The sequence below is a fragment of the Sander lucioperca genome, chromosome 13 (genome assembly GCF_008315115.2).
Source record: "Sander lucioperca isolate FBNREF2018 chromosome 13, SLUC_FBN_1.2, whole genome shotgun sequence".
NCBI lineage: Eukaryota > Metazoa > Chordata > Actinopteri > Perciformes > Percidae > Sander > Sander lucioperca.
In genome coordinates this window covers 17617695-17642458 of record NC_050185.1, presented here as the reverse complement: position 1 = coordinate 17642458, position 24764 = coordinate 17617695, and the positions used below count along the sequence as shown (strand labels likewise).

The 24764-nt window shown below is 40.9% G+C and overlaps 1 protein-coding gene and 1 long non-coding RNA gene across 4 annotated transcripts; one reads left to right on the top strand and one right to left on the bottom strand.

Moving 5' to 3' along the window:
- Positions 1-763: 763 nt before the first annotated feature.
- LOC118492999 lies at positions 764-18775 on the top strand. Its single transcript, XR_004894931.1, has 3 exons — positions 764-897; positions 4146-4149; positions 18763-18775. It is a non-coding gene; the product is annotated as an uncharacterized LOC118492999 (long non-coding RNA).
- LOC116036953 (serine/threonine-protein kinase TAO1-like) lies at positions 1956-23303 on the bottom strand. Of its 3 annotated transcripts, none has more exons than XM_031280628.2 (21): positions 22666-23303; positions 14756-15014; positions 13433-13504; positions 12851-12952; positions 12700-12745; positions 12447-12543; positions 12230-12343; positions 11577-11668; positions 10528-10621; positions 10359-10440; positions 9278-9445; positions 8728-8934; positions 8046-8180; positions 7493-7729; positions 7254-7382; positions 6257-6340; positions 6013-6132; positions 5667-5906; positions 5302-5514; positions 4738-4920; positions 1956-4283 (listed from the first exon to the last, which is right to left on the bottom strand). In XM_031280628.2, the coding sequence occupies exons 2-21, from the start codon at positions 14885-14887 to the stop codon at positions 3789-3791; spliced, it is 3042 nt and encodes a 1013-aa protein (XP_031136488.1). In that variant the 5' UTR covers positions 14888-15014; positions 22666-23303; the 3' UTR covers positions 1956-3788. The 3 variants fall into 3 exon arrangements, with proteins under 3 accessions (XP_031136488.1, XP_035846846.1, XP_035846847.1); XM_035990953.1 differs by lacking the exon at positions 22666-23303 and adding an exon at positions 21886-22133; XM_035990954.1 differs by lacking the exon at positions 22666-23303 and adding an exon at positions 21720-21854.
- Between the last annotated feature and the right edge of the window lie 1461 nt (positions 23304-24764).

The following is a 24764-nucleotide window of genomic DNA, read 5'->3' as shown; positions in this document are numbered from 1 at the left end:
TTAAGCATGTTGTTATGCTCCTACACAAAAAACACCATGGGACAAAGAAATATTAAAATTACTTTATTACAGATGATTCTTTATCCAGTAGCCCTCTTCCAACAAAAAATAGTAATTACAAACAAAATATTACATTTATCCCCCTAAACTTTGTTTTTTCAATGTCTTTTATACATTTTAAATCACTTTTTCATCTGTAAGGAATAGCTTTTCTCTTCTGCTATGCGACATTCAGCTTTTTGCACAATCTATACAATTTAATACAGTTTAAAACAGGTCTCTGGACTACGGAGAATAAAACAGCAAGATCCACCAAATGACAGAGATAAAGGGAATACTGATAAACAGACTGTACAGAGACGTAACCCTCCCTCTTGCCTATTTCAGCCAATGGCAGCCGTCCCTCAGCAACACTATGGGGGATCACAGTAGACTCTTTAATCTGGTCAATCACTTGTGCAATCAGTGCAACTGATCCAGTTCAGAGTGACCAAGGTCTAAAGCTGGACTCTGCCCGACTGCCTCGCAAAACACCTGGGAGTTCTAGTAAACACAAGAGGTCTAAAAATCATTTAGCCAAAATCTGCTGACATCTTCTGGAAAGTAAAATGAACCTTTCTGGCATAAAAGGAAATAAAACATTAGAGAACTGGAAAAAGAGGTTGGGTACAATGGCATACTGGCTGAAGAGAACAGTCGGACCACCACATTCAGTTGTTTTCCGAACTTAGCCAAGAGAAACAACATGATTATAAATTCTGTGTGCAGGGTGGTAAGATAAAGAGGCAAAAACTTAAGTGCAGTGTGAAAATGCTTTGTGTATAACCACAACAGAAGAGGGTGGATTTTTCATAAATCAAGTCCAAATTATATCCGTGGACCCCACAACACCTAAGAGTAACCCTTGGTAGACCATCTTGTGCAAGAATGTTGGTTGTAGAGTACACTAAATATTGTTTATGCAGCCAAATATTGTAGAATTCAGCAGTTTTCCAGATATTTGAAGACAATTCTTTATTGTTCTGTGTTATAACATTTACTAGGGCTGAGTCTTCTAAAAACCATGGAAAAACCTAGACACGTTGAGTCTTCTATATTGGGTATCATAATGTCATTAAAATATAGCCATTGCTAATGCAAAGCGACACCTAACTAGATTTCAAATGATGTGCAAAATCATCCTTTTTCAGCATTCAACAAAATGTTGCCATTTACTCAATGCAATATGACCTAGAGTTGTGTTATCATTCACAACAGAATATCTGTATCAAGTTTCAGAACTTGCAGCTGCAAAACAGGGAAAACCCAGCAGCTGTAAATTGGAACGTTCATTTGAATACCGCTGGTCTAAAACCACATCACTGTGTCCGCATCACAACTATATAGTTAATTTGTCTTTGATTTGTCAATTAGATTTCCATATTTTCAAATTCAAAATATACAATATTAACAGGTTTCCTGTACATTCCACCTCTAAAAATGATAATGCATAATCTCTGCATTTCGCAATAATACTTCCACCTTTATCTCTTTTTTTCTATAACCCTTTTTATAGATTTATATAATACTAATAATACACACATTATATATATATATATATATATATATATATATATATATATACTTTTCTTTATTTTACTTAAAGAGCTCTTCCCAATTACATCAAGGAGGGGGTGAAGCCCACAACAGGCTGAGGAGGGGAGGAAATGAAGGTGGAGGGAATCAGGGAGGTCGCTGGTCAGAACATGACATCGGGTTCACCGGGGGTGAGACAGAGTGGGATGTCAGACCAGGGAAGGTTGCAGGAGCATGGCAGCAGAGATCACAGCATCACCGCCCATCCACCCAACGAGACATTCAGCAGTCACCAACCAGCAGAGGGCTAGTAAAGCTCCTCATTTACGCTCCCTGTTCATTCACTGTAACTCTAGTCCCATAAAATGATTATTTTTTTCATTAAAAACACACAGGGACATTTTTAAGCAACTAAGATGGATTTGTTGAGCCGGCACAAATGCTGCCGAGTGTGTTGCTCATTTGTAGCCAACTCAACAAACAACTGCTGAGTATGTTATTTTTCTTCTTTTTTTTAAGCACCTTTATGTCCCAATCCCATTTTCACAAAATGTACCCATGTACATGCATCCATCAACCAAGTGGGCAAAGGGACATACTGTTTCACTGGGGAATAAAAAATCTGTAACTATTATATGCATGTGTGTGTGTGTGTGTTTGTGTGTGCGTGCATGTGAATCTGATCATTGTTGGGTAAAGGCCTGTGCCAAAGCGCATGTCATTGTTAATCACGACACCCTGTGGTGAAACTCTGCTCGAATGTTCTTGAGGTAGACCAACAGGCATGGTTCTATTTGTCAGAGAAAGGTTTTTTTTACTGCGTCGTGCATCGCTTTCACGGACCAACACAGGGCCAGATTAGACCAGAAACTTACTGCAAACAATTTAGGAGTGAACATTAGTTTTGATACTATTCAAGTAGAGGTTAGATGCTGCTGAAAACCCATCCCTGTTACAACGGCTGTGGACTAATAAGGCTACAGTATCCCTCAGACTGGTTGTTCACTGGGCAGGCGTGAGTAAAGAGTGGGCAGAGGTCTGTGGAAACCCAAGAGCTGAGACAATGAGGATGCGCAAGAAATGACTCCCTTCTCTCCTTCCATCCAGCAACACATGCATCTAACTTGGCCACATAGTATTACCTGAATTTCCACTGACATCTCTGGCACAATCTCATTAAATACGTAACAGTATGTTGGCATGGATCTGACTGTGCACCCTTAACTTTGGCATCTTTGTAGTCCTGCTCAGAGTACACAAAAACTCCTAACTACTCATATCATTAAAACATTGCATAAGGTGATTTCACTGGTTAGATTTCCCCTCTGGTGGAGAATAACCCTCTCAGTTAAGTCACTTAGGCTGAAATGAAAGATTGCATACTTTTAGCCATTCGTGACACTTTGGGCGTCCCTGTGCTACTACTATAAAATCAGAGATACCCACTGGTACTCACTTACAACAACCTTTGTTCTGTTTTCATGATCCTTCTAGACCTGTCCCAATTTGTTCTGAAACTGTCTGTTCTTTAATCTTAAGTCATACCCCTACATTACCACCTGCCTTCTCATTCGTCTGTAACTGCACATAAACAACAATCTCATTACACTTTCTATCAGTAAGATGTCTGTGCTTAAATCTTGAGCTGTGAGTGATTTGAGGTAACACATTTTTTTAAATGTAATTCTAAAAATTGCACACTGGATGCAAATTTTCCCACAATGCACCGTATTGTAAAAGCGTCAGATTTACCCCAAGTGTATTAAACCGCATATTGCAAAACAAACTCTTGATAATAAACTCCATGGTAGATAATATGATTATACTACTTTGGGTCAATGGCAACAGAGACTAACATGGCAAAACACAAAAAACAGCACTGAAGGCTACAGTAAAAATGACACTATTGCACTGTGGCTTTCTGTATATGGCCCTCAGCCATCTTGGATGAGTCTCAAGACTTCTGGGTTTCCACAGACTGCTGCTAGCAGTACACTGATGTAAGAGAGCAGTGGTGATGGAGAGAAACTGGGCTGAGGTAAACCCAGTCTTAGCACTGTGTAGTGTGTGTTAGATGTACTGTGGGAAATAAGTGTATGTGAAGTATGTGTGGTGCATGCATGGTGCGTGTCTGTGTAGCGTCACCTCGGTGCACAAGAATTTGACTTTAAGACAATTATCGTGTTGCTTGTGTGTGTGTGTGTGTGTGTGTTCTAGGTGTACGACAGGTGGGATCCGTTGGAGATCTGAGAGGTGATGCTGGCGCTCCTGCTCATGCCCTGTTCATTTCTCCCCCCCGATGACGTCCTCCTCATAGCCTGAGGACTGTTCCTCACCCCTCCTGCGCCTCCCGCGCTACCCCTCTGATTCCCTCCTCCAGGGTGGTGGAGGCTCCAGGGTGGCGGGCCCCCAGCCAGCATGGGGTGACCCCAGGGCTGCTGTGAGTTGGAGCCCCCCTGGTGGTGATGACTATGGTGGGCGCCTCCTCCACCAGGCCAGTGGCCTCCACCCTGAGCCCCCTGGCCACCTCCACCTCCTCCCCCCCAGCCTCCCTGGGAATCGGGAGCCAGGTTAGTGAGCACCATGTTGCTGAAGCCCAGCCGCATTGACTCCGAGTCAAAAGCCTCGATCTCTCGGGCCTGGCGTTCCAGCAGTGAGCGGATTCGCTCCAGGCGCTCGTTCTGCAGCGCAAGCATTTCCTCCTCAATCTGCGGAGAAAAACAGCGAACACATGAGGTCAAAATACATTCTAAGTGAAAGCGCACAAATCAAAGTCTGCCATTTGTCTGCTTTAAAAGGAGAATTGATTGAAAAGTTCTTGGTTGAACGAACAGAAATGAATCACTCCACTACAGTCTTCATATTATTGGGAAATAGAAGAATAACCCCCGGAATAAAAATCTACAATGAAATATGATATGCAACCGCTCTTAAAACATGAATAAAAAAAACATACAGCCCACGAAAGGGGAAATTACGTAGGAAGGGTTGAATGAACAACTTAAAGACACAATGCATGAGACACAGTATGTGAATGTCAACAAAAGGGTAGTCCCATTACCAATATTCAAAACACAGCTTTAGTGTCTACTGTCACACCCAAATGTACCGACACACATCCTGACGCTAGACATCACTAGACATCACCAGGGCCTTTCTTACTTTCTGCTCAAGCAGAGCCCTCCGCAGAGAGACCCTCTGCTCCAGCTCCCTCCTCTCCTTGTCGTGCTGAGCGTCTGTTTGCATCTTGATCTTGCTCTGGTAGGCGTTGAGCAGCTCCAGCTCCTGCTGCAGCTGCATCCTTAAAACCTGACATTCCCCCTCTTGAGCCTCATCTAACCGCAGCTGAGGGCAGGCAAGTGAAAGAAAAAAAAAAGTCATAAAGAGAGAAAGATCCAGATATATAGATATGTCTCTCTTTGTAAGCACCACAGTGTTCGTTTTTGGCCCAATGTCAGTGACATAGTTTATTTTTTATCCTAAGAGATCTTCCAGGAAGCCATAAATACTAATATAATAATGCTAATTTAAATATGTTTTTAGCTTATGTTGTTATAAGAGGGTTGTGTAGAAAACATTTCTAAGTTCCTTAATGCGAGGTATTGACAATGTACATTTTGGTTTCTTGTATTGTATTGAAACCAAACTACAAACTACATCACTAAATTAGTAAATTTTTGTATTTTTGTTACCTAAACTCTATAGGCCTTCTCTTTAGGTACTCACAGCCTGCGTAGAGAGCATTTCATTAATGGAGTGGTCATACTGCTCGGCCAGGATGGCCAGCTTCCTGGTCTGCTCCTCCTTCAGCCTCTTGAGCACAGCCTTGTGATCAGCCTTGGGCGTGGTCTCCAGCAGATGGTTCCTGAGGGCCTTGTACTGCCTGGTCTGGGTTTTACAAGTCTCCTGGAACTGCTTTTTAATCTGAAGCTCCTTAGACTGAAGAAAGAAGAAAGAAAATAAAAGAAGAAGTTGAGTTAGGGAGCTTGACCGCTGCAAGTGTTGTGTAAGTGAGTCTGTATAGCGGGGTACATTACAGAACTGCATCCAAGAAAAAAACTTTTAAAAAAAACTCCCATGAGTCTACGAACCTTGAGGCTCTTGGGCTGCTGTCGGACCTCCATGACATGCTTGCGCCTCAGCTCCCTCTCCCTTCTCTTATTGTATTCCAGCTGGTTGGTGAGCTCTGTCTGGTGCTGAGTCCGGATCAGCTCTGCCCGCGCCCTCTGGATCGTCCCCAGATGCCTGAACTCCAGCTCCTGCATTGACTCGTGATGTCTGAGCAGCATGGCGTGCTCGAGGTCCTTCTGTGTCTGCCGTTTGTTCAGCTCCTGAAGAAGAGGAGAGAATGCTGGGTGACAGCGGTCAAACAACTAAAATCAATCAAAAACATAAAAGTGGGTGGAGGTGGCTGGCTCTCCCTGTGTGACTAAATACCTCTCTAGCAAGATCCTGCTCCACATTGTGTCTGGCGATGAGGATCCTACGTTTAAACCGCCGACACTCTAGCTCCAGGTACTGCCTCTGTCTCCTCAGCAGATTGGCCTCCTCCTCCGCCTGGGAATCAAGTTCTGTTAACATCACAGATTCTACAGACTGTGTGAATTCACTGCTGGGCCTGTGTAAAGCATCATTTGGTCTTGGGCTTGCCAAGTGTACATATTGTCTGAGAGTTCCGGACCTGGAAGTGCTGGATGTTCTCTTTCTGCTTGGACAGCCACTCCTGCTTCTCTTTCTTAGGAGTCGACTGGTTCTCGCTCAGTTCCTGCCACACAGGTGTTAATTTAGTTTTCTTTCAGTATGTCAGGGCATTGGCATTCCTGGGATTTATGGATATTACAGTTTGTCAGCATTGGGTGAGCACTCATATATTTTCTTCTTGCATTTTGCTGTTATTCAATTAATAGCAACAGTACAATCAAAACACAGATTCTTCAAGCTCTGCCTTCTTCAGTGTATGCCAGATATATATATATATATATATATATATATATATATATATATATATATTTTTTTTTTTTTATATTATATGTATTATTATATCAATTATTATATGACAAGAGCTGAAACAATTAGTCAATTAATTGATTAGTCAATCAACAGAAAATTAATCAGCAACTAATTTGATAACTAATTCATTTGTTTAAATCATTTTTCATGCAGAAATGCAAGAAGTATCTGGTTCCAGCCACTCAGTTGTGAGGATTTTCTGCTTTTCTTTGTCTTATGTGATAACAAACTATATCTTTGGGTTTTGGACTGATTGTCAGAAAAAACAAAACATCTGAAGACATAACCCTGGGCTTTAAAAAAAACTGTGATGGGTATCTTCCCAATTTTCTATACATATTGTAGACCAAGAGATTAAAATCATCAATTAATCAAAAAAATAACCAGCAACCCTAATAGTGACGCCCAACTCTGCCCACCCATTGTCAATCGGGCCCAGCACATTCACATCATATAAAACATACCATCAAAATAAAATAAAAGAACAATTATATAGATAAACATGTATAGTACATATAGCAGAGCTAGTTCCATTTACATGTACCTCGACCACACACCTAAAGGAGTCCAAGTGTATACTTTATTATGTATGTTTAGTTGATTTGGGTAAATCATAGACAAAATCATCATAGGTTGTGGTGGAGATGTGCGCGGTTCAAGTGTGTTACCTCTTTGAGCTGCTCCTTGCGAAGTTTATACTCCCGCTTCTGTGACTCCAGGAAGCTGCTGAGCTCCTTCTTTTGCTGCACCTGGATGTGCTGCTGGAACTTCTTCTCATCGTTGGTAAACGTCTTAAGCTACACCAAACACAAATATCGATTAGGAGACAAAAAAAAAGCTTGCTATATAGAAATAGTTGGATTGCACAGTATCAGTAGGCCAATGGCGTTTTCCTTTTGCTACATACGTCTTTGTCCAGGGCAGCCTGGTGTTTTTTGAGCAGCTTCTCCATTTCCTGGGTGAAGTTGTTCCTCTGACTCTCCAGCTCTTTGTCCAGCCTCAGCCTGTGCTCATCCATCTCCCCTTTCAGCTTGTTTTCCAGGGCCATCAGGTGCTTCTGATGTTGCCGCCTCATGCGTTTGTATCCTGACATCTGCTCCCGCAGCTCCGAGTCCTGCTCGTGTTCCTGCATCTCACGGGTCACCTGCAAGATGTGGACGCAGGAGAGAATCAGCACAGTCCATTTAGATTTAGATTATTTGAATAATGTGATGAAATATAGAAATTTGGCTTGGTGTTTGTACAGAGGGATAAAGACATCTTACTGAAATGTGTAGATATAACAGCAATGTTGAAAGACTTAGTAGATGTACTGTATGTAATGTAGAACATTTAAAATTATGTCACAGAAATTTTGTCAAACATTAAGCACTAAATATCTGGCCCTTTCTGGTATACATCCACTGATAAATTGAATTAGTAAGTGAGCTGCATGAAGGAGTAAACAAGTGTTCTCTCACGAGTGACGCTGTGCGTATGGTGGCAAAGTGCTCTCTGTTGCGGTAGTGCTTCCTCGGGGGCTGAGCTGGTGTTGGCTGGGGCTCAGAGGGTTCATTGTTGGCTGCCTGCTCCCCAGAGAAACTCTCCTCTTCTTCCTGGAGACATAAGGCAGCAGGATTAACATATTATATTGTTACGGTATTTAACATAGACAAAAGGAAGCATTGGGGGCATGGGACGGTTTGGGATAAGGGGAGAAACAGATCAAGACAGAACATAGGAGAATCAGAAACAACTTTGTATGCCAATTTTTGGGACTTGCACGAGACAGAATAAAAATGGTCAACATTGATGCTGCAGAGCCCGACTTAACCTGACCTCCAAGTATGGGTCACACTCCAAAACCACTTGATCCTATATTTCCCGCAACTCAATAGCATCTTTCATTAGACCTTCCCTGAATTGTATATGTCCATGTCTTTTAAAATTTGACATCCTCAATTTGCATTACAGGGTTTCTGTTATAAATTGATGCCACTTGATTCATTTTCTCAGACTATATAAAGCCCCACCAGAGCCACAGACATTATTATAAACTAATCTTCATGTGTAAAATCGGTGAAGTACCCCTTTAATCAAAAATGAAAATAACGCACTACATCCTTCCTCTAAATAGCTTTGTGTCGGTGTCACTTTACCCACCGGTTTGAGGTGTATGACGGAGCTGTTGGACATGACGGTGTGGTCTCCCTCCATCAGTTCCAGCTCGCTGCGGCTGTCCTGGGCTGCTTCGTTCAGACTGTTGACAGAGCTGCTCTGGGAGCTGGCGCTGATGGACATGCTGGGAATGGACTGATTACTGCCGACACTGTTCACCGTTCCTGTCCGACCTCCGCCCGGCTCCAGCTCCTGGAGACAGAGCGGAAAGGAACTCTTCTTGTTGAGAACTCCTGGCCCCAGACGGCACATTCACATGCCTCCCTCCCCCCCGCCCCCTTCACTCGCTCGCACGAGCGAGCAACTGCCACCGCCTGTTGCTGATTGGCTGGAATAGTGTTTTGTGGCTCTTGCTCACCTTTCTGTTTGTTTTCCATTTACAGAGCCAGGGCTGTGTAGGAACACTGGATTCTTTTTCAGCGCACACAGAAAATAGAGAGCTAGGTGACCGTGAGAAAATATACGCAGAATTTGACAGAAAGTGTAGTGGTTTAACATCGCTTACTACACCTTTAATATACAAACATCCACACACCTCGTCTCCATCCTGGGCTTCTGCTGTGGGTCCGTTGTGGGCCTCCTGAAGGAGGATCTTCTTCATCTTGCGGTACTGCAGGTTGTCAAGCTCCCGCACTGCATCCTTGGTCCTCTGAATAAGATCCATCAGCACGGAGTCCGGACGTTCACGCTGCAGAAATGCGTGCTGGAGGGAAGAGTGAAGAAAACAAACCAGAATGACTGAGAGCTTATGGAGTAGATCAACGTGTGAAGTTGTTTTTGTGCCATAAACTGCACAAACGTAAAACATCCAATATCCCAAGAAGCAACCCTCCCAGTTAGCTCAGAGTGCTGAATTGGCTATTAGTTTCAGTATTCTGGTCAGGGCACTATATTTAATGAGGCGGTGGATGGTTTTGCACTGAAACTGCAGAAAGAAAGGCCTGTATTAAGTTAGACAGCACAACTCACATTGTTCCTAGTGTTTATAGCTGTTTATTTTACATTGCTAACATTTGTTAGGCTCTATGATCAATGCAAATTGTGTAGTAGAGTGGATCATGCAGATGATGGCCATTTGTCAATATTGACAAAGATATAAGAATAAAATCCGAGCTGACAAAAATAGGATTTTTAGAATGATTAGCAGGCACTTTGCTAGAAGTTAAAGTTGGGCCAGAAGTCCAATTAAAGAAGATCACATTGAGAAGCAGTTAAAAGAACATTGTAACACTTTTGGAACTTGACATTTAAAAAAGGAAGACACAGTGTGCAGTGCTTCTATACCCCAAGGACAACTTCCATTAGCATTAATGGACTAAGTGACAGCTGCTCAGTTACTTAACAATGGATGCAGAAGTCACATCTCAACAGTAATTACATCGGTTTTTCCTACAAAACCGAGCCCTGTGTGTACTGTCTGTACTGTCTGTACGTGTGTGTGTGTGTGTGTGTGTGTGTGTGTGTGTGTATATAGAAGTAGAGGATTAGTTCATCAGAACAGAGCCCAAACATCAGAGAGAGATTCATAACAAGGACCTTTGTCAATCTTCCATCTTAACACACTGACTCTGCGCTCTGTTTCTGTGTCGTAGTGTCCAGTATGTGCGCACACTTACACCCAGCATATCATCAGAGTGTGGTCTGTCCTGGGGGATTTTCTGAAGGCAAGAATCAATAAAGTTTCTAAAGTAATCCGTCCTGAAACAAAGATTACAAGACAAAAGGTCAGACACTGATACAGCCTTTAACAAAAGTAAACCTCATAATTTTAGGTGCGCATCTCACCATTCACTGGATTGCAGTGTGGGGCTCTCATTCTGCGCTATGTGGTATAAGGCACTCATTGCATTCATGTTAAACAAGGGAGGCTTCCTCTCCGCTGGAACAGAAATGACAGTCAGTATGTATTCCTTCTTAGTAAATCACAGATGTATTAACATATCTAAAGTTTCAGATGAAAATGTTTTGCCTTTCTTTAACTGATCATAACTGAAGATATTGGACTGTTTTACTGCTGAGTTCATAAATATTACTGGTTTAACCAAATCTTATATCAAACCAAATCCATCAAACAAATCTTAGACAACATTACGTAAGTAGATGTACAGTAGAGCCCTGTGCGGGACTGTTTTTTTCATCCCGCCCGCTCCCGGCGAATTTCTGACCATTACCGCCCACACCCGCAACGTGTGCGTTACACTCCCGCCCGCTCCCGCAATGTGTACGTCCACTCCCGCCCGCACCCGCAAAACTCTGAGAATTTATGCCCGTACAATAATAGAGATGCATTGATTTTGTGTCTTCTCCCGTCCCGCATGAGAAAACACGTAATTTTATAGGTTAATAGGGAGAAGATGCAGGCAAAGAAGGCAGGTGCTTGCTGCTGTTAGACGGGGAGGAAGGAGCAGAGGATGAGGGAGCAGGCGGACGGTGGACGGAGCCTCGGCTCTGAGCTCCCTCGTCCTCGGAGGCTCAGACACGCTGGTGTCTGCTCATAGATGGGTTATACATGCATACATATGCTGGCGTGAGGGGGTTCCAGGCTACATCACGATCCTGCAGTGTTTTTTTTAGCCGCCCGTTCCCGCCCGCAGCAAAGTTAAAATCCCAATCCCAATACAGCCCTCTAATGTACAGTAGTTACTGGTGTTAGTCCTTGTGTTCAAAGACCTGTTAATTAATAGCAAATTCTGTGTTTAGAATGGTAGGCCATGATTTGTTGCATTTCTGGATCACATATTGTGTATTTAAGTATACACTCACTTTCATCGAAAAATATTCTTTCTACTGCAGTTCCATTTTAAAAGATAAAATACACACATACTGTCACCTACCTAATTCTATACAGGTGATCCCTAAGGACCAGATATCCACCTTCCCATCATACTGGCCCTCGTCCATAGCTAGAATGACCTCCGGGGCCATCCTGGATAAAGGGAGGAGAAAGATAATTGAAGATTGGAAATAGAGAAGGACAAAAAAAGGGAGGTTAAAAGTCCTTTTAAAAAAAGAGAGACTTTCAAAGATACTCAGTCACACTTCCGTCTTTATGTGGAAAAAAAAGAAGACAGTACCTTTGTTTTAATATTAATCTGCAAACTAAAAAACACACTGTCACTTTGTTGGAATTAAATAATGATGTTTTTCATGAGTCATCTAAGTTATTTCTCAACGGCATAAATAACACCAAAAAAGCACAATATTCTGTAAATAAGAGTATATAATTCTGAAGATGATGTCTCCATCCTGAGCATACATTGCCCTCAACAATCACAGCAGAAAAGCATTTGAATACATCAGCAGGGTGCTTTTTAAGTGTGTGTGTGGATATGCAAATAAAGGTAAATACTGTTTACAGTCAAATCCATTTCAAGAGCCAATGCTTCTTTAAGCAGACACTCAATAAGAGACTGTTCATTACATCACACTTTGGTCAGCTCAACATTTAATACATAAAATACTTTAAATTCTTTCAGTTTTCACTTACCAATATGGCGTTCCCACAAAGGAGTTGGCAGGTGAGGCAATGGAGGCAGAGCCAAAGTCTGCCAGTTTGACCAGCCCAGGCTCAGTCAGCAGAATGTTACCTGCCTTCACATCCCTGAGAGAGATAAAGAAAGACGTGTGAGAGAGCAGGGGGAAACAGTGTTTATAGAAGCTTCTTAATAACCAATAAACCAATATGTCATATAAAAATCATTCACCTGTGGATCATATTGTGGGAATGAAGGTAGGCCAGCCCTTGCAGAGCACCATGTGTAATGGCTGCAATCTCTACTTCTTGTAAAGGTTTTTTATGAACTGAAGGAGGAAAAACAGTTTGAGCAGTAATCGACACCAGCTGATGAAGACACATCAATGTCCAGGTTTCTGTTCTGTGAGCTCACACAGACAGTCCTACATCTCATCTCTTGTGGAAGGGTTAAATCACAAAAAAAACATACAACACCTGCTCACCTTCTAGCAGATCGGAGGCTGAGCCGAGACAGTACTCCATCACCAGCTGGAAACAAGAGATAAAGTCAAGAATTGCAATGTATAGACACCCTTACACACTGTATAATGAGATCATCTTCCAGTTGTAAATTGTTGTTAACAGGTGACTTACCCATGCTGTGTGCTCACGGAGGTAACAACCTTTGTATTCTATACTGTTGGGGTGCTGGATCCTCCGGAGAAACTTCACCTCCTTTATAATATCCTGCCATTTCTGTCGGAGGAAAGAAGGGAAACAAAACAGGCAATGCATTGCTTGGATTTATGCGTTGGAGGTGACTGCATATGCGTGTGCGCAGAAGATAGTCATTTAGTGGAAATAGGTGTAAGGTAGTTCTCTCACAGATTATGTGTAATCTCATTATAGCTAATCTGAAATCATGAGCAGAGTGAACTGTATCTGGGACAGTGAAAGCGCACACACAGGGGTGACCTTTCACTATTTGACATGAATATTCATTGATGATATCAGCACAACATTCGTTATATAAAGATACATGTCAAGATCTTGTACTGTCAGAAACACAAAGAGCGGCTAAAACGATGTGAGGTGTATGGAAGCACACAGAAGTTATGGTTTGATACATTTACAAACCAAAATATAAATAATTTTTTAATGTTCAAAGTAAAATACTTCCCATTCTGTGTGAAAAAGGTCTGAACTATTATAGAAATATAATCAATCTCGTCTCACCTCATTAGACTGTTTGCCACTGTAGGACATCTTTTTAATTGCCACCACTTCATTTGTGCGTACATCCCGTGCCTGAGAAACACAAAGTTCACTGTCAGTACAATCTTTTCAACCATAACCATAACATACAGTACATCTAATTCTCTGTACATTTTCTCTCATCGAGGATGTGATTTTTCAAGACCTCTTGTACTTATTTTAACCACACTGTGTGTAGTGTTCAAGAACAAAAAGTCAGATCAGAAAGCTAGGGTGAGTCATTTCACTCCGCTGTACCTCTGTGTTATTAAATTCCAACATGGGGTGATAAAAATAACTTACAGTTAGTAAGTGTTAGACAAACTCTGGCAAATTGTAAGTAGGGCTAAACAATTAATCAAAATGTTATCAAAATTGCTATACAGCCTACTGCAATTCTTAAATCACAAGAGGCGCAACATTTGTTGAAGGTGAAATGATCAAATTATGATGATAAAATCCCATTTAAAATTAAATATTGTCGTGCTACAGAGAGGTCCTGGCCTACATCATCATCATCATCATATTCTACAGACTTAAGAAAACATCTTTGTTTAGTTAAGATCCTCACAAAAATCACACCACAACAATTTGAATATGTTTTTCAATGAAAATGAAAATAATGATGTAAAAATAATCATTCCTTCCAATATCGCAATATCAGTCAAAATAATCACAACTTTGCTGTGGGAGCGGAGGAGATCGATAGACAGATAGAACAAGTCACTTAGTTATCCTGCTTGCTTTTCATGGTTGTAAATAGAACTTTTGGCCCAAATTAAATCACCCCCCACAGACATATGGGAAACGAAAGGGGAGTGAGGGGACAGTCAACGACAGCGCTGCAAGCCGCAATAGCTGTTTCTAAGCTCCTCCCCCTGCTGATTTTGACAGATAATTGTTCATAAATTGTAATTGTTCATCTATCGTAATACGTTCTTATGCGAGTGCTCCGATTCATAAATGTATTCCAAAATAGGCCATATATCATGATTTCTTGGAATAATCCAAGCAATTCTATGTAAAATCACACATTCAGCACCCCCATATAGCCCAAATGGAAATCCTGTTTCATAACCACATTTTCCGCCACTGCAACGATTCACGTGTTAGATTGGCAGTCGAATGAGGCTCCTTAGATCAAATTCACAAATAGTCGACTATTCAGAGTCACCCCTAATATACTGAATAAAGTTTTCCTGTATTTAAGTGACCAAATCCATGATTAACATCTATAATCTATAATAAATCTATAAAGTACATTTCTCTTTTTTATGAGTCAGCGTGAAGATGTAGTTGCCTTACAAAGTAGACAGCGCCAAAGCTGCCATGGCCAATCTCTCGGAGGTCAGAGAAAAGCTTCTCTGGGTCTTCTTTGAAGAAAAGCTCAGCCACATCCGGATCCTTCAGGCTCCCTGCCCTTACAGAGGAGGGCATCCTGGTTAATGTAGTCCCTTGTCACCCACGTAAAGGGGATGGGACTATCTGGGTGCTGAGCTACACCAAAGCAGCTGAAGATTCATCTGCAGTAATGGATGGGACTAAGGAACCAGCACATGGGCACCTAGATGGACAGAAGCAGAGTCACAGAGACAGAGGTGTTAGCGAGGACACGATAAAACACCCTGATCCGACACAGTATGAAGACCAGTCTATTTGCTCAGCTGACGCGAGTATGAATTATAGTGTGTTCTAGACCTACTCTATCTGTTAAGTGTCCTGGGATAACTCCTGTTGTGATTTGACACTATAAATAAAATTGAATTGAATAAAGATGGAAGTGAGAAAGGTAAATGGCCAAATTTTGAAAGGAGGAAATCTCATCTTGCGACACAAATCCAAATATAAAACATGATGGACTCAAAGTCACATTTTATCAAACTCTGCTTTTCATCCATTCCAACCACAACACACAATAAAGACACTCTACGAAAGGAAACAAAAATAAAATGCTGTGATACATAGGCTGGAAAAAGGTGTTTCAGGAATTGACTGCAGGGCTCCAGAACAACAACTCTACATTGGCCGGACTGGAGCCAGCCTGTCATTTTTTACTTCAGTGATTTCATTATGTTCATGCACAAAATTTGGCCACATACAAACAACTAAAGACAGCACGTTTCTTCAGAAAGGTCAGAGGCTCCTGAAGTATCTTAAACAAGGTGATTTTAGCCACTAGTCACACCTTCAAGTGCTGACCCTAATATAATCTACTAATTGCAGTCATCACAAGTGCATCAGTTCAGATTACTTCAGCAATTATTACAGATCTGCAAGCTACTGGAATGACTGGGCAATGCAAATATCCCAGCTCAATGATTGATTTCATGTCCTCTGCTATGGAGGTGGCCTACAGTAATGGGGTTGAGCCGCATTGAATGATAAATTAGAGGACCTTGAGTTAAATTTTATTGTGTACTCTAAAATGGATGCAATTTTGCTCTAGCTAATTCATTTAACATGCATGTAAATTTATGTATGTGTTCACATGCAAAGTTTTCTACCACATATTCATAATACTGAGTGTATGTATATGCATATATTGTATATTTTGTACCTTATACTGCAAATTCTCCAAACCTCTAAAGGTCTTTTCTTAGGATATACTGTAGAAACACTACAAACAAAGAGACGGTTCTACTAATCAAGCGTTGTATTAGGATTCATACAAACTAGCATGTCAACGCCCTATATACTGCATTGTATAGGTGACACTGCTATAATGTGCATGTGCTGTTTGTTTAATAGGTTTTAATTGTTTTGATTGTACTTGTTTTTGTCGCATCAGCTTTTTAAAGTTACAATAATTACTAAAATAATTTCGAGGTTGTAGCTTTTACTGTGACTGACGGTTATTTAACTAAGCTTGCAGACCCACATCATCCGTTGTTCTGTGAATATATGCTTTAACATTTTGAGCAGGATGAGGTAAAAGACACCAATTTGTCTCATGTGACATTATGGCTTGATGCCAAACATACCTTATGTGTATACAGGGGGGTACACCTAAAGAGTGGAAAGGAAATGTACAAAGCACTCACCTCTAGTTTGTACTTTTCCTATTCCCAAATGTTAACCACCAACATGGAATAAAAGAATTACTCCACCTATTTCAACCTCACCTACATGTCTTGCTTCGGCCAGAAATTGGCAACAAACCCATCCACACCTTAACACCACACGTATGTCTTTACAGAAACGCTCAGTGGGAAAACTGATAGTTGCCTCATTCGGTTTATCTTTGGTTCTGCAGCACCGCTAGCCTAGCCTGGAAGCCTGGAAGCCTGCTGTACCAAAACCACACTGCTGGCTTAATGTCACAAGGTTTCTCCTGCTGAAAAAGCTATCCAGCTGACTGAGAAAAAAAACACAAAAGTGAAACTTGTATACCAAGACACACAGCCCTCAAGGACAATGAATATCTTAGTGTAGAGAAGCTAAAAACTGCTGTTGGAAACAAGCTTTAGTAACACGAGCAGAGACCAAGTCTTTTTGAATTCTAGGGAATAGTCATTCACTTTTTGGTCTAATTCTGTCACAATGCTTGCAGCATTATAAGATACGCATTTTAATACATATGTTTGGCTGCTAAATGTGTCCCAACTACACCAAATGTTGACTGTTAAAAGGTTGAAAGAAGCCATATGAATCAAAGTTTAAACCTTAAACTGAATATTCAGGCGTAAGGATGTTTCTCTTGTGCACAGTGACTTAAAGCAAGCATGGCCTTATTCTGTAAAGACATGCCATCCAATCTGACTTAATGTTGGACAATGATTCAGTTTCTAGCAGGACAATGGTCTTAAATAATGTACTAAGGACAAAAAAGTGAAGCTAGGCAAATGTACTGCCTGTGTTGAAAAATCTCAACAGTGCAGACAAGACATAATAATGATACAATATTTTTAAATTACATTACAGATTCAAGCTATAAGGTAAACTTGACATTCAGTATATTAACAGACAGACCCCTCTGTGTCTTTGTGAAAGGCATAAAGGCTTAGAAGTAGCTTAGAAGTAGTGTTGACAAAGTGCTCTAAATGATTAATTTCCTAGCATAGACAAAACTGGCGGTCTCGCCCCGCCCCAAATAAGCATAACATACTGACAAAGCATGAACATTAGAAGCAACAAAACAATGTTATTAATACTCTGCTGTCAAAACTCTGTACTTTTTTAAAAATACTTTCCCCACCAAACATGTGATTATACTTCCTCATCAATACGTGATTCAGCACACAATGATTTGACATTTTACAATGTGAGACCACAAGCTAGGTTGCTAAAAAGCATACTATTATTTACCAGTATTAAATGCTTATTCACGTTGGACAATATTAAGATAGCCATACACAGAATCATCCTTTAATTAAAATAAAATGTGATCACAATGGACGCCTCCTTATAACAATGGTATGATTAATTCCTCTTAATTAAAGCTGCACTCACTAAAACGAATAGTTCCTTGTCTCATAAGGATTTTGCTAGTTGCTGTAAGGAAATGACCTCATTTCCATATAGTTTCTAGACTATTTTCTAATAGATGTGCTTTTTAAGTCATTGATTTTTTAAGACAATGTTGGCCTGTCTTCACTATTTTTAACCAATACTAATTATGAATATTACATTTTAAAAAGGTTTGAGTGAGTTATGCTTGTATAAAGAATCCACTGGTTGCTCAGTGGACTGGAGTGCGTCCATTGCCTGTGTAACATTAAATGGTCATGTTCTAAGAGATGGTTGACTTACTAATGAACAAGGAAACTGTATTTAAGAGCATCTTGGTTCCTTAATTTCATTGCCTGATGAAACTGGATAATTCAATGGAACAAAGGGAGGGAGGCATAACTTAAAAGCATAACCAATTGAAAAAAATCAATAATTAAAAAGGACAGTTTTTGTTGATGTTAAATTAGAAAGGTTGGAGTTGTTCAAACGTTGTGATGGTTTTATTGGCTGGTAATAGTAAGATAACATTGTAAAGTAAAAGAACATATATTATATTACATATACACTCCCTGGCCACTATATTGTGTATGGGAAAGGGAAAGGTCACGAGCATTTCATTATTTTGCTCTATGGATTGTGTGCATTTCTGAAAGTCTAGAAAATACAGTATGTCACACACACACACACTCTCTCTCTCTCTCACACACACACACACACACACACACACACAAAGTTGTTTTGCGTTACTGCTCAAGAAAATGGATTCTCTTTGTGTATTATGTGAATTGATTTCCTCTGCACTGTAAAATCACCAAGAAGCCTAATGAAGAGACAGCCAATACACCAAGCTGAGTAGCAAGGAGTGTCAAAGAGAGAAAAAGAGAGAGAGTGCACGTGGGAGAGAGAGAGAGAGAATGGAGAGGGATGATAAATAATCAAATACGTTATTGATCGCCATTGTGAAATTCTCTTAGCTGCACAGGGTCAGTTACAGAGGAGCAACCCTGGAGCAATCCTGCTGTCTGCTGATTTATCAAAATGCAGAGAAAAGATGTACAAACGATGTTCAAGATATGAAAGATAATGAAAAGAATACAAAGGAAAAGCTGTTTAAAACACAGTGTAAGATATCCATCCCTCCATCACAGTTCCTTTACATTTTGTTGCTGTTTGAAATCCAAAACAACAACAGTTAGCATCATAAATCCATCTCCAAAGTAACACTTTTTTGCTTAATAGCCAACTGTCCCGGGTCATATTGTGACTAGCTACAATTACAGTTTGAGTTATTTTGGCTGATTACGCCTTCTCTGTGCAGACATCTCCCTGACTCTCCTAAATTTGCTGCACCAGCTAAGGCGGGACAACTTGCACTGTTGAGTATTTTAGGTACATTGTTGACCTCAGCAAAGCTTCAACCTTAAATGTCAAGATGAAAAAAAATCTAGGCTAATCAACCAGAATAACTGATATCACCTCTGTGGGTATGCAGGCCTTTCTACAGAACTGTGGAAACTCAGTAGTCATTTTGATTTTCTTCATTTCACACACACACATACACACCTCAACAGAAATATATGCTGCATATATACTTTCATAGACATACTTTCAAAATGTTCCTCAGCAAGGTGCTAAATGCTGTATTTCTAAATAATTCAAAGTAGGAATGCAGTGAGCGGGTGTATTTTATGAAATGGTCATAGTTTAGCCCAAATACTTAAGACTCATGTTGTAAAATTGTGCAACTTTATAACAACAACATAGTTCAAATGTACATAAGCCTAAAAATGGCAACCAATATGCTGTGTTTAGATATTGAATTCCATAGAAAAGAGAATAGATGGGTTAGATGCATTCCTACTTTAAAGATCAGCCAAATGCCTATTTAAAACAGCACTGCACAGCTGTTTGTTCCGAGACAATGTTACTTTCATGACCTACATTTGTGCTGTTGTTCAAATGGCTTACACACCATGTTTCTATCCCCCAAGATGGAGGGTGGGGTGTCCGTGCTCCTGCTCCCCAGACTGATTACAGATCGTGGCTTTCACTGAGCGGAGGAAGTGAACACTCTCTAGCTACCAAATGTTAACAACACATTCCGATTTGTGGTACTCTAAAGATGATGGTGACAAGGGGAGAGGAGTGGAGTGACCAAACACTAAGAGGATTTGACCCATCCCGTTTCACTCACCGAGCTCCATTTACACTCTTCCTGTTGGTATAAATGACCCGAACATCAACACACACTTGGGTAAAAAAGAAGACAATCTCCCCGTTGCCCCTTCAACAACAAGACATACAGGCATTTAAACAAAGTTTATAAAGTCCTCTCAGTGGATGTAAGAGTAACTTGAGACAGAATCATAGACTGTTTCAAGTCAAAATTAATCAGAAAATGGCAGACCAGCAACTATTGTGGATATTTATTATTGTCTATGTGTCCTTTGTAAATCACCTAAAAAATATGTTTGATGTGCCTATCCTCTAGGGCTGTGCAATTCATCATCATTTTAATTTTAAAGACAATGAGTAATTGTGTTTAATAATCGTAATTTCAATATTGACCAAAATAATCGTGATTAAGATTTTGTCCATAATCGAGCAGCCCTACTATCCTCCCTGTTTTACTTCTTGCTCTCAGTCTGACTCATCAAATATGCAAGCATTGGTTTCCAACTGTTCAGCAGCCAGCCTCAATCAAAGACCTTGACCAGATGCTTAGGAATTCCTTTAAAGGAAGCGCACCATAACTTTATTATCTCACTTTTTTTAAATTGCCATGTCACTGAAGATGTCACTGTCAGTTGGGTTAGTCAACACAGCTATATAACACCTGAGGATCACTGTCAATTGATTAGCCATTAGTTTTGCCAACTAAAACAATGTGATTAAATATAAATGCACTGTAACATTACAATCAGTAAGCTAAAAAAAAACAAAAAACATTATGATGGCAGTACTGCAGTGGATCATATTATTGAAATGGCACTTGTTCTGCAGTGGCTGACTGCCACTGACTGACTTGAATCTAGACTTTAGCAAGCAGCGCAAGCTTTGCTTCAATGTCTAATCCATTATTCCTGGGAGACACTTAAATCCATTATGCAGTGTGCTCATATTCTGCACCCCGTTTTAACTCTGGACACACAAGAACATAACTTAACTTCGCATAGGCTTCTCATGCATTGAGATGTTCACAGTCAATAACCGCTGCATACTTTTCATCATCAGCTAGCAGCAAGTCCTTGAAAGTAAAGGGGTTCCAGCCTTAGAATGCACTGTTGTTTTGACAAGTATGCAGGTGCATACATAAACAATTGAAATGTGTGCAGATCAGGACATGTTATAAAGAACAGGAAAACAGGGACAGGCAGCCTAGCAGAAATACGTGATAACAGAGGACAAGTCGTACCTGCCAGGCTGCATTAATAACATGGACAGCTGTTCATCGCGGTCTAAAGACACGAACAAAGATAGGTGGACTAGTCATACTGCAGTGCTTATTGAACAAACAGAGCCAGTGTATATGTGGCACATAAAACATAGAGCATGTGTAGGCTAGTTGTTTGGGTATCAGTCATCAAACCTGGACATCGCATTTGACAGATCACTCCGACAGAGGTGATGTCACAACACTGACGTTATGCGTGATTTAACCATATTCAAAGTGTTGTGTTAAAGCGTTGTGTAGCGATTCCTGCGTGTCATGCATAAGTTAATCGACGAAATCACAGATAAGCCAGGCAGAAGAGTAGCTGGCTGAGTGATAGCCAGTGTTACGCAATAACAACACAGAAAACTGAGGAATGCGACTCACGTCAGTGCACAAAAAAAACCATCAGCAGCAGATGGACGCAAGCTCTCCTTGTCGCTTACACAATCATACTCACAATGACTTGTCATACTACCCTGCTACTTGTAAACACAATGCCAGGACATGTACATGCGGCAGACATAGAAAGGCTTGACCCAATGTCACCTACCGTCACACAGTTTGCTATTCAGACAGTATGTGACTCATCATGCTGTCCTTTACAGATAAGCAAACTTCCAAAACAGACACCTCCAAAGCCGAGTGTCACTTAACGTACAACCAGCACAGTGCACACAAACAAAAACGAGGGAGTGGCACAGCTTGCAACGATAGTTGCATAAAACGGATTAGCAAGCTAACGTAGCTAGCTAACGCTTCTTAGGCAAAGCAATCCGTTGCCATTATTTACACCAAACCACTCACAATTTAGCTCGCTAGCCCTGCTCCCCATACGTATTTTTTTCCTAGGATGGCGAAGGCATGGAGCAGGCATGCCCCGCCCTACTCTCCCTCTGATTGGCTTGTAGTCGCTGCCTTCGTTGGTTAGGTTTAGGCAAGAGGAGTAGGATTGGGTAAGAATGTCAAGGTAAGCCAATCACAGGCAAAGTAAGGCAGAGTAGGGCGGGACATGCCTTCGCCATCCTAGAAAAAAAAGATACTCGCTCCCCGTACATTGTATTTTTTGCTGATGAGTTACACTGACATTCAAAACAAACGCCTTTATGCTAACAAGGGATCTCTGAAGTTACTCAGTGCGGCAGACTAAAATCTGTCGATGCGACAGACCATACAAGTTGTGACAGTAACTTTTGGTTAACGTTAGCTAGCTAGTTAGCTGTCGAATAGCAATCAAGCCAGCGAGAATCTGAAATCCACTGCAGCATATTGGAGAACAAATCTAGCTACCCATCGTCAGTTAGCAGAAAGCTAAAGTTAGCGACAAACTCACCCGGTTAAAATGAATCCACACAGGTTGCGAAATGGTGTATAAACGGCTGGTTAATCCAGTCGCAGAGTAACGTTAAGTGGCTGACGCTCAATCACAGACGAGGTATTGCAGTCCAGAGAAATCAAAGTGTGAACTCACTAGCTATAAATTAGCAATGCTAATCTAGCCGCACAATTGCACTGCCCAACGATCACACTGACTTCTATCTATATTGTTCACTTTAGCAATAACCGTTGTCTTTGTCATGTATACTGGTCGGCCGCAGGGATAATTTATACCAACGTGAAGCAAGCTGCTGTGGCTAACGACTGCCAAGCGTTAGCAGTCACAACGAACTGGTAGGCATGCAAGCTACTGGCCAACTAGATAGCTGCTAACGTCAAAGTTTCTCTCTTCAATAGGCAGTTCCCCTAAAAATGGCGGCGAGGAGAATCACCTCCCTTCCATCGTGAAGGAATCAAGGAGCAAATGAATCGGAAAAAGCACAGAATCGGAGCGGTACAAGACACGTGTGACAGTTTTGGAGAGGCTTGTTGATGCTCTACAGCTGTACGCTACAGGGTACACGTTGCCCCCCCCCCACCTAATCTCAGTTTGGTACTGCTGTGGCATCCAACAACTGCATCTGGATGGAGAAAGCCATCCACGACATGTGTCCTAGTGTATTTTATAGCAGGGGATATCAACGATGGATCTCAATGTGTGTAGTGTGTTTGGTCTAATGCACTTTCAGTCACTGAGATCCTAACCTGATTAGTTTCAGTCTTAATCTGGTGTCTAACTAGCCCGTTGTTAACTCACAGACAATGTGACAAACTTTTTTATGTATCCAGGTCCTCTCAAGAGCAATGGCTGTCCAGGGACCACGCTGCAGTTCATCAGTCCTTGAACGTAGTATGATGAGAAGAGTGGGTTTAGCATCAGAACACACATCATTTATTCTAGTAAACAGTAATAGTGCGGACTAAACAATACAGTCTAGTTTTGTACTGAAAATATAATTGCAAAACTATGATTATCCTCTGATGGCCCTGTCAGTTTGCCTCTTTGAAACCTATGAAAGTGTGTGCTGTGTGCAACCTTATAATCCATGACCTGGCGTGATGACTTGGTATTACATGGTTATATAATATGATTTAACACTAAAATGTTAAGTCATATTTTAACAGTTTTATTTATTTATTTATTTATTTGGTGTCAAGACCTCAGCCCCAAAGAGATTGGCAACTGATGATTGATGTGCTACATATTTTTCCACGTCTGACACAGTACTTTTTGTATCATATTATGTTTACATTAGGGAAGCATACATTTGTGTAGCTGAAGCAAATGCTTATTCTGTATGATTCACAGAAATACATTTCATTAAGATGTTCTAGCACGGAAAAACAACTTCTCACGTCAGTATAAAAACGTGACACCACATCTCTGAGGATTACACATGTAGCTGTAATCTACATTGAGGAAATATAGGATGCATTGTGCATGGCAGCAGTGAGGTTAAAGATGGGCATTCCACAACAAGCTGCAGGCTGAGAAACCAATCAGCTTGCAGAACGGGGCTCACAGGGTTTTGATTGGTTGCTTAGCCCTGTTGTCATGATGATGGGAATCCGGCCCTGCCTGTGTGGTCTGTATCCAGGCACAGAAGTACACTGAAGCAAATTATATGGGTGGATAGGCTGCAGAACTTTATGTCCCTGAAACACACCACTTATATGTGTGTATAATGTAAATACGTAAATCCCAGAGTATACCCATAGGTGTTTATTCAAATTAGAACTGAACATATTTGTGATTGGGCTTGTTTACAGATGTTACACCCATAGTTACATGCTGAAGAAGCATCAGTCTCACTTATGCTCTCTGAAGATGCACATTCACCAATAGCTGCTTGTTACAAAATAGTGAGTTTTATCATGTAACTGTTAATAGTAGAAAGCCTCCAAGCACTGATCTCATGTTGGTACTCAGAGTGCACTGCTGGCCTTCATTAACGCTGGGATTTTTTTATACCATTTATCAGCCCTAAGAATAGAAATCAGGACTGAACCACAGCAGTCTTTTGAGGAATGTCTAGATAACGATCAGTCATAATA

Excerpts from the sequence above, each read along its gene's own strand:
- LOC116036953 (XM_031280628.2), bottom strand. The coding sequence starts at position 14,887 with ATGCCCTCCTCTGTAAGGGCAGGGAGCCTGAAGGATCCGGATGTGGCT. Across the intron at positions 12,746-12,850 it reads TCCGTGAGCACACAGCATGG|CTGGTGATGGAGTACTGTCT; the intron begins GTAAGTCACCTG and ends TCTTGTTTCCAG. Across the intron at positions 4,284-4,737 it reads GGGCTCTGCTTGAGCAGAAA|ATTGAGGAGGAAATGCTTGC; the intron begins GTAAGAAAGGCC and ends TTTTCTCCGCAG.